At 42.4% G+C, this 9037-nt stretch overlaps 1 protein-coding gene across 1 annotated transcript in view; it reads right to left on the bottom strand.

The window, feature by feature from the left end:
• Eogt (EGF domain specific O-linked N-acetylglucosamine transferase) overlaps positions 1 to 9037 on the bottom strand; it is a 37713-nt gene that overhangs the window by 13340 nt on the left and 15336 nt on the right. Inside the window, exons 8-9 of the mRNA XM_005364922.3 lie at positions 7989 to 8095; positions 4378 to 4481 (exon numbers count right to left, since the gene is read on the bottom strand). Coding sequence (XP_005364979.1) covers positions 4378 to 4481; positions 7989 to 8095 — 211 coding nt within the window. The remainder of the gene's footprint in view (positions 1 to 4377; positions 4482 to 7988; positions 8096 to 9037) is intronic.

Here is a 9037-nt window from a genome sequence, read left to right on the forward strand (position 1 = left end):
ACACTGAGACAATGGGGATGATCTTTCGGGAATTCACCAAGACCAGCTAGCCTGGGTCTGAAAAAGCATGGGATAAAACCGGACTTACATATCAGCCTTATTTTATACACAAGGAAATCACATACAAATTCAAATAATTTCCTTAAATTATGGAGTTGGTGGGTTACAGGGACGTGGCCAAACCCAGTCTGTGGCCTCAGACTTCATGTTCATATACTCCATGACAGCTGCTTCTCCGTGGGAACCTGTCCTAATGTATTTACCAAGTGCATCTCCTTCCTGGAAGGCAGAAGTTAACTACGAGCTCTCCTGGGTAAAGGGAGGTGCTCAGACAATTTGAAATGGTGTGACTTAGCCTGGAGAACTCAGCCTAGAGACGGAAGGAGCACAAGCCATGAGGTTGCATTCCAAGTCTGCCATTGCTAGTCCATTGTGTTAGGTCTCTTTATGTTTATGGAAGGCTTCTCCTTTCTAAGATTTTGAAGTGTTCCTGCTTCTCCTATTGTAGATGTTTCAATGGTATGGAGAATTGTCAGATATGGTGACACAGGAACGCTTTCCCTCAGTGTTCCTCCAGCGACAGTCCAATACAGACCTTCAAGACCATCTCCAATCAAACAATGTGTTGTTGCTCAATGTTAAATAAAGAACAATTAAAAGAAGTAAACTTATACAGTGGCTGTAGACAAAATACTTTAGATAAAATAAGATACATCTGAAAGGATTTTTAATAATAAAATAGAGTGATTCTGACTGCCCCTTCCCGAGGAACTTATGGATTATTTGAGATAATCACATGTAGAAACAAATTCAAATTATCTAGCACAATGGAGGGAGGGGCGACGTCCCACTCACACTGAAGAATATTTGGATATTCCCCGAAGGGACAAAAAGAAGAAAATCCTGCTATGCAGGTCTCAGATTTGAACACGCGAGGAGCCTCAGCCACACAAACATGACTTGTAGGATTCTGCCCACAGGAGTGCTGAGGGTGAGTGTGTGAAGGCGGACACAGTCAGCCCTCTGGATCTGATGGTTCATTCACACCCATAGGAAACAGTCAGAAAAGCGACTGCGTCTTTACTGAATATATACAGACCTTTTCTCTTTGCCACTATAGTATAACGACTGTTTGCATGTACAGAGCTATGTAAGCAACCCAGAGGTAGTTCCAGAGCATCTAGCAGATATTCATGGCCACATGCAATTCTATACCACGTAAACACAGAGGACTTGGGTATCCAGTGATTTGAGTGTGCAGAGTGGGCCTTGTAATCCCCCACAGTTACACGGAGAATACTGCATATGGCAAAGATGTTTATAGCATCCAGTAGATAGCTCAGAATCAGAAGCAAATGAAGTGTGGGGTAAAGAGAGAGGAACACACACAGGAAAACCATCTAATGGAAAAATGCTGCCCTCACTCAGAAAAGGACATGGAAAGATACCCTTGTAATCTCAGAGCATATTTTATATAATGATACAAATAAATCTTTATACAAATGTTATGCATAGAGATCTTTATACAAATCCTGATACATTTTTGTTTAAGGATATATTTTCGTTTATTCAGATAAAAAGTCTTGAAGGGTCTTACACATATGCTAATGACTTCTACCCTAAGGGGACAATGAAATTGGAGGAGGAAGAAAAGACTTTAAAAGAAAAGAAAACCTCATATGTGTCCACATTGTTTGATGTCATGATAATGAGTTATTATTTCTATAATTAAATAATAATAGCAAAGATGTTCTAAATCCTCAACACCAGAAAAGAAGGGGCCTTTCCTTCTATGATTGAGGAGGCTGATGGCTTTGCCTTGGAACAAACTGGCAGTATCAGTGTTCGTTAACTTAAGGCAGTGGTTCTCAACCTTCCTAATGCTGTGACCTTTTAATACAGTTCCTCATCTTGTAGTGACCGCCAACCATAAAATTACTTTCATTGCTACTTCAAAACTGTAATCTTGCTGTTACAAATCATAATTTAAATGTCTTGGGTTTTTTTTCTGTTGGTCATAGGTGACCCCTGTGAAAGGGTCATTTGTCCCTCAAAGGGGTCATGAATCACAGGTTGAGAACCACTGACCTAAGGCTTTGCTAACCAAAACTCAACTGTGAACAATATAATCATATAGTACTGTCCCCAGACAACCTACAGGCTTCTATACAGCAGATTCTGGAGCAACTGGGCAGAACTACTCATATGAAGAACGCGGCTGGGAAGTTAGCAAGGACTTTTTTGAGAAAGACGGGAGCGTAGAATATTTCTTTACAGTGTGCGAATAGTTGTCATTGTGACTGGTTTAATAAAGCAGCTGACTGGCCAATAGCTGGACAGACTTAGGTGGGACTTGTGGACAAAAGGAGAATGCAAAGAAGAAGGGAAGAAGGTCCCAGGAATCTCAAGGAGATGTGGAGGAAGCAGGGGATGAACCTGATGTTCTGAGAAAACGTACTGAGCCATGTGGTATAGCGTAGATAAGAAATATGTATTAATTTAAAACATAAGAGGTAGCTAGCAACAAGCCTGAGCTATTGGCTGAGTACTTATAATTAATAATAAGTCTCTATATAGTTATTTGGGAACTGACTGTTGGGACAAAAACAAAGTCTGCCTACAGGGGAGGTTTACAAGAGAGAAGCTAGAGGACCAGCAAAGGACAGGGTAACACAGGGAAGCCAACCACACTGCTCATCCACATCCATGTCACTTAGCCATATAGAATGACAGTCACACTGCCTGAAAATCACGTGTCTTGTTGGCAGGGATCATCGTGGTGCCCCTCTACCCTGTTCTTCCCCAGCAGACACACAACAGGCAGGACATTTAGACACTAACTGGCTTAAACTCAGTCCACTTAGGGAAGATGCACATAGGCATGCAAGATGCTATGAAATAGCTTTTAGAAGGTATGTGATAAGTTTCTCTTTACCCCACAAGTTCTTCAGAGGACTATATAGAAAGTGTCTGAGCCCAGCGAGAATCCTTGGCTCTACCCATCACTAGGTTGCTTTAGAACACTCACCTATCTGTAAAAGACACTAATAAAAGTCCCAATCCAAATTCCCCACTGTCCGGATGTGATTTTTTTTCAAGGCTTTTTTTTAAAAAGTCTTGCAGAACTGCTGAGAGATGTTTTACAGAAAAGTGTGTCCCACTTAAGCAAAAGGAATGAAAGAGAAGGACGCTGTCTCCTTTGCATACAGAAACACTGTCAATAAATGACACTGAAGTGACAGTAAAACTGGACTCAAGACGTAAGTGGAAGTGCCTGCAGAATAGGAGATAAAGAAGGCAAGGACTTGCCAAGAATGCAGAACCAGTTTTTCAAGGACTTTGAGACAGCTACAGCAACAGCTATACTGGAGGCCTACTGCCTATGAAGTAGGGTCGGCAAAATGCTTTCTCCCTGTCTCCAAAACTGTTTATGAATTAGCTGGTGTGCTTTGCTCTCTGAAAACGCAGATGGTATGTGCCAGCTGTTTCCAGATGCTGCTTCTGATTTAGATACGTGTGTAAGATTCACCCTAGATAGTGAGCAAAAAAAAAAACAAAAAACAAAACAAAAAAAAAAACAAAAAACAAACAAACAAAAAAAAACCCAGACCACTTAGCATGAAGCTGGCTGTGACTGGAAAGCTGCTACTAAGCAAAAACATAGGCACTGGGGTGTGGCTCTGTGGTGGAGTGCTTGCTTTTGCTGAGCATGCAGGAGGCTCTGGGTTCCGGCTCCAGAGCTAGGGGTGGGAAGGGCAGTCCAAAGGGCAAAGGAAACAGAAGCACTGCCACCTTGACTCACAGAGGCTTCAAGTCTCGGAGGAACACTGAAGCAGACACTGGAACTCTGCATTTGGGAACGCCATCTATGCCAAAGGGAAGGAAATTCTCCACTACTTCATTCCAAACTTCAAAGCACTTAGGATCACGCATATCTATGGGATGGGAATGAGGCTCAGTTGGTGGAGTGTTTGCTTAGCGTGCACAAAGCCCAGAGTTCAATTCCTAGCACAATACTTGTAATTGGAGCAATCTGGAAGTGGCTGCAAGAGGAGCAAAGGGTCATCCTCAGCTACATAGTCCATTCAGGGTCAGCCTGGGCTACGTGAAACCCTGCCTTAAATAAAGTCAAAATCCAGCAAAACAATAACAGCAACAAAGGACTCATTCATATGTGCCTGCCAGGGTGCATACATATATGTCAGGGGAACCGCAGAAACACATTTGAACACATCTATACATGTGCGAGCATATGGATGGTTAGGCAGACATTTAATCACGCATCTTAGAAAATTCTGTGTCCCAAGGCCAGAGGCACACGGTGGTGGAAGAGCAAGGCAGAGCCAGTAGAAAGGGAGCGATCAGGCGCTTACTTACGGTGTCCCACATCACGATGTACACATCTGTACTGAAGGAGTTGTTAACGTGCTGCGTGATGTAGAGATTGAGAAAATCACAGAAGTGGTGGTACATGTTAACACCTAGTGTTGGGAAAGAGGGAGCCATGTCAGAAAAGTGAAGAACGTGAAACAGAACAATTTTTTCCCATTTTCTATGCTTACGTTTTTTTTTTTTTTTGTTTTTGTTTTTTTTTTTAGTTAAAAATCAATGAGGAAACACGCTTCTTCCAAATAGGGCTAGACACAGGTACTTGTCAACTTGAAAAAGCATCAAGTTCAAAATCTTACTTTTAAAATTGATTATTTTGAAATCAGGAATGCATTTTCTCCTACACAGCAAGTCATAAGAGAGCATTAAGTTCCAGGATGCGGGGGACAACACACCAAATAGGTCTGTTCAAACGCAGCCACAAAGACTAACATTCCTTCCGATTATTCATTTTGTTTGTTTTAAATCAATCAAAAAACACCTGCACACAGAAGCACAGGCAATAATCACAAACACTAAGAGTGTGGTGGTTTTTAATTCTTGTCTGGTTTTCCCTATTTAATCCTTCTTAAAAGTTTGTTTTTTATGGGTGTTTTGCCAGCATGTATGTCTGTCTGTGCATCACAGGCATGCCTTGTCCTTTACTTTTGGAGGCCAGAGGAGGGCACTGGATCTCCTGGACCTGGAATGTGGATGCCGGGAATCGAGCCCAGATCCTCTGGAAGAGCAGCCAGTGTTCTTTATGGCTGAGCTAACTCTCTAGCCCCTGCTTACACTGCTCTTGGGGAAACACTGACCAACTGTTACTTAAAAGAGGGAGTGTCTCATGTTCTAATTGCCAGAGTATGAATGGTGGAGTTTAACTAACTTTGCTGAAATCTGACTAAGAGGCTCATGGGCGGCATCTCCCGACAAAGTCTCCAAGTCTGGGCTTTGTTACTAGTGGTGGGGAATGTAGGATGAAATCAGACAGGATGGCATCTCCAAGTGCCTGGTGCACAGTGAGACTTCATGAAGACAGGCAGGAGCTTAGTAGGTCAGAGTACAACAGCAGCCAAAGCCATCGCTGTTTTTAAATCCCATGCCAGCCCTTAGAAAGACACAAAACAGGGGCCAGCAATCGCCTGATGACCTGAGTTCAATCCCTGGACCCCCATATGGTGGAAGGAGAGAGCCAGCTACTACAGTTGTCCTCGGAATCTAACAAGTTCAATGGCATGCTTGTGCACATGAGGACACTCTCACTAAATAAATAAATGTAAGGACAAAAGAATGACCAGGCAGTGCTGGCGTACGTCTGTAATCCCAACACTCAGGAGGCAGATCTCTGAGTTTGAGGCTAGTCTAGTCTATAGAGCAAGTTCCAGGACAGCCAGGACTACACAGAGAAACCCTGCCTCGACAAACAAACAAACCACAAAAAAGAGGAGGAGGAAGAGGAAAAGGAAGAGGAAGAGGAAGAGAAAGGGGAGGGGAAGGAAGGAAAAGAAAGAAGGGAGAGAGGAAGGAAGAAAAAGCAAGCACACTTTTGATTTAGGCATATGGGACCCAGTAGTCAACCTGAAAATTGTACAAATATAAATGGGATGTCTTCCTACAAAATAACAAATAAAACACACATTCACACATTTTTTCAAATGGAAATGTGAAGAGAAACCAGCCTTCGAATGAAAATCAGAGACTCTCAAAGCCTGACTTCATTCCCACAGGGAATTATAATACGGAGTGCCGGGAAGAAAGAGGAGTACACACTCCAGTCTGTGAACAAGGAACAAGGGCAAGGGATGCCTTCTTTTTTTTTAATTACATTTACTTATTCGTGTGTGCATGCACATACACCGAGTGTGTGTGGGGTCAGAGGACAACTTGCAGGAATCATTTCTCTCCTTTCCCTGTATGTGCCCCAGGAACCGTACTGAGGCTGTCCTACTTGATGGCAAGAGCCTTTACCCACTCAGCCATCTTGCCAGCCCTGGAAGGATTAGTTTTCTGACGCAGAAAAATCCCAGCAAAGAGCCCATTTTCAAATAAACAAGGAAAGATTGCATTAGTGGACGGACGTCCCTTTTCCCTGGGTGGGCACTACAGCCTACCACCGAAGCTGTCCCACAACATTTAGGGAGTCCCTAACTAGAATGCAGTATGCACATGACAGTGTCTGGGGTCAAGAGGATTTAAAAGGAGGAAGTAAACACAGGCTTCAAGCTGGAGAAGTGAGGCACACGCGTTCGGTTATAATGTTTCTTGTCCCAAAGTAAGACTTGGGAAGCAAAAGAAAACTGGATGATAGTGTAAGTTAGCAGGAAATGCTGAATAACAAACACAGGAAAGAAATGGCACGCATATATCTTGGTCCATTCATTCCCATTGGGCATGCTTTAGTGCGCGTGCATTTTATTGCATATGATCTGCATAAATTTCATGCTTCACACAACTCTCTTACAGGAAGATCACAGTGTCGCCTTTGCCACTTTTTCATTTGCATATTTAAAAAAACAAGTCAGAACCTTGAACAAAGCATTTTAAATTTGCTTTTATTTCAAAAAGCTAAACTTGTCCGGTTTCTGAATCTAATATTTTGTAATATAAGAATTATGACTTCAGACAGCAGAGTACACTAAAACTATGACCAATAAATTATGGTAATTCTCAAGTATTCATGACAAAGGGCTCTCTGTATTTCACTGTAGGCCGGGCCACTCAGGAATTTTGATAGGACATAATCCCCACCTCTCATAATGAAAAGGACAATATAACATGATGTGCTGTGTCTCTCCTCTCTAGTCACTAAGTGCCAGAGATAAAGTATGCTTGCAGGCCAAGACAGAGCACTGAAGGCATGATGAGAAAATAACTCTGGTTTATTTTTTTCAAAAATATACTGCAGTGGTAACTTCCAAAAGATGTTTAAGTTTATTTGGTTATGAAAAGTTGGTAAGAGAAGGGATGGGCATTTCTTTCTCTCCCAAAGTTTACCTGTGGCTGCTAATTTAGATGTGTGTGAGTGCGCGCGCACACACACACACACACACATACACACATGCACACACTGAAACATAAATGTAATGAAAGTGATTATAAAGAAATCATACAGGGAAAATTTAGTTGCGTAAGGTATATGCCGGCCACTTTCTTTCATCTTGATTTTGATGGAATCATTTCACATAATGTGATGGTTTCTTCTACAATACCAAAGGCATAAGATAGCAGGAAGCTGAAAGCAGTTCATCTGTGTTAGAAGAGGAAGATCTAATGTTTATTATCACAACGCTTTCAACAAATTGAAGAGAGTGACTACCGTTGTGCCAACAAACAGACGTGGGCCTGAAGAGAAAGCTCAGTGACTGAGCATATTGGCCGCTCTGCTGAGGATCTGGGTTAGTTCCTAGCACTGACATGGTAATTCACAACTATCTGAAACTCTGGTTGCTGAGGATCCAGCGCCCTCTTCTGGCCTCCATGGGCACTGCATGAATGTGGAACACAGACATTCATTTAGGTAAAATACCCATACGTACAAAACAAAAACAAATAAATCTTTTTCTTAAAAAATAGATGCACCAATCAATACACAAGTAACATAAAAAGCAATGTCTCACCTGCATCTAATTTCATGAAATATGTTGGTTTTTCAACAACGACGTCACATTTAGCATCTTCTATAGGCCTGAAATTGAGCTGAGTATAGCCCTGAAGCTCAGCAAACCTGGAATTATGAATTGTGACATAATTTGAAAGTGATTCTTCCAAATGTCCTGTTGCAACACCATAACCTGGACCTGCCCATAAGACAGATTTGATTTCCAGTATAAAGCAGTCCTATGGACCACCTTCCCTAATTTGCTGGCATTATAGACTCAGATACCAACTTTAATGTTGAGACGGAAACAAAAATGCTTTCAAAATTCAGGCTAACTCACAAGACAGTCCAATTGGAAAGTCACCACAAAATGTAAAGGACTGATGTATCAACAGAGATCCAACAAGGTGTTCCGTCCCTGGGGGCTTAAATGAAAAGATGTGTGGGCCATAGAAACTTCCACAGTAGGCGTCTGGGGTTCTGAGAAAGATCATATTCTAAAATGATCTAGAGCCTCAGAAAAACAGAAGACAGGAAAAATTCTCTGGAGACTGGGAAACATCTGTGCAAGCCACGGGCAGGATTTTCATCCCAACAAATGACAAACACCAGCACGTGAGGCAGACTGTCTTGGGCTAACTGAAGGTCACCAGCAGCTCATGTGAAATATATCAGAGTCATCGAAAACACAACGTGAAAACATGGCAGCTTAAAAACTGCTCATGAGTCTTTCTCTCTCGCCCTTCCTTCCTTGTATATAAATGAGCTCTCTTCCTGCATCATGTAGAGGCCAGAGATTGATGCCAGGATGTCTTCCTCAGTCGCTTTTCTACCCGAGGCTCTCTCCGAACCTGGACCTTGCAAGCTCAGCAGACTGACTAGACAGTGAGCCATCAAGGTCACAGATGGGCGCCACTGTGCCTGGATTGTCTTATGTGGATGCTGAGGGCTAGAACTCAGGTTCTCAGGCTTCCGCAGCAAGCACTTAACCCATTGAGCTGTCTCCCCAGCCACATGAGCTCCTTGGTACTGCTCCCTTCAGAAGGTGGAATGAGATAAATATGGTAT

This window comes from Microtus ochrogaster, unplaced genomic scaffold (assembly GCF_000317375.1).
Source record: "Microtus ochrogaster isolate Prairie Vole_2 unplaced genomic scaffold, MicOch1.0 UNK1, whole genome shotgun sequence".
Taxonomy (NCBI): Eukaryota; Metazoa; Chordata; class Mammalia; order Rodentia; family Cricetidae; genus Microtus; species Microtus ochrogaster.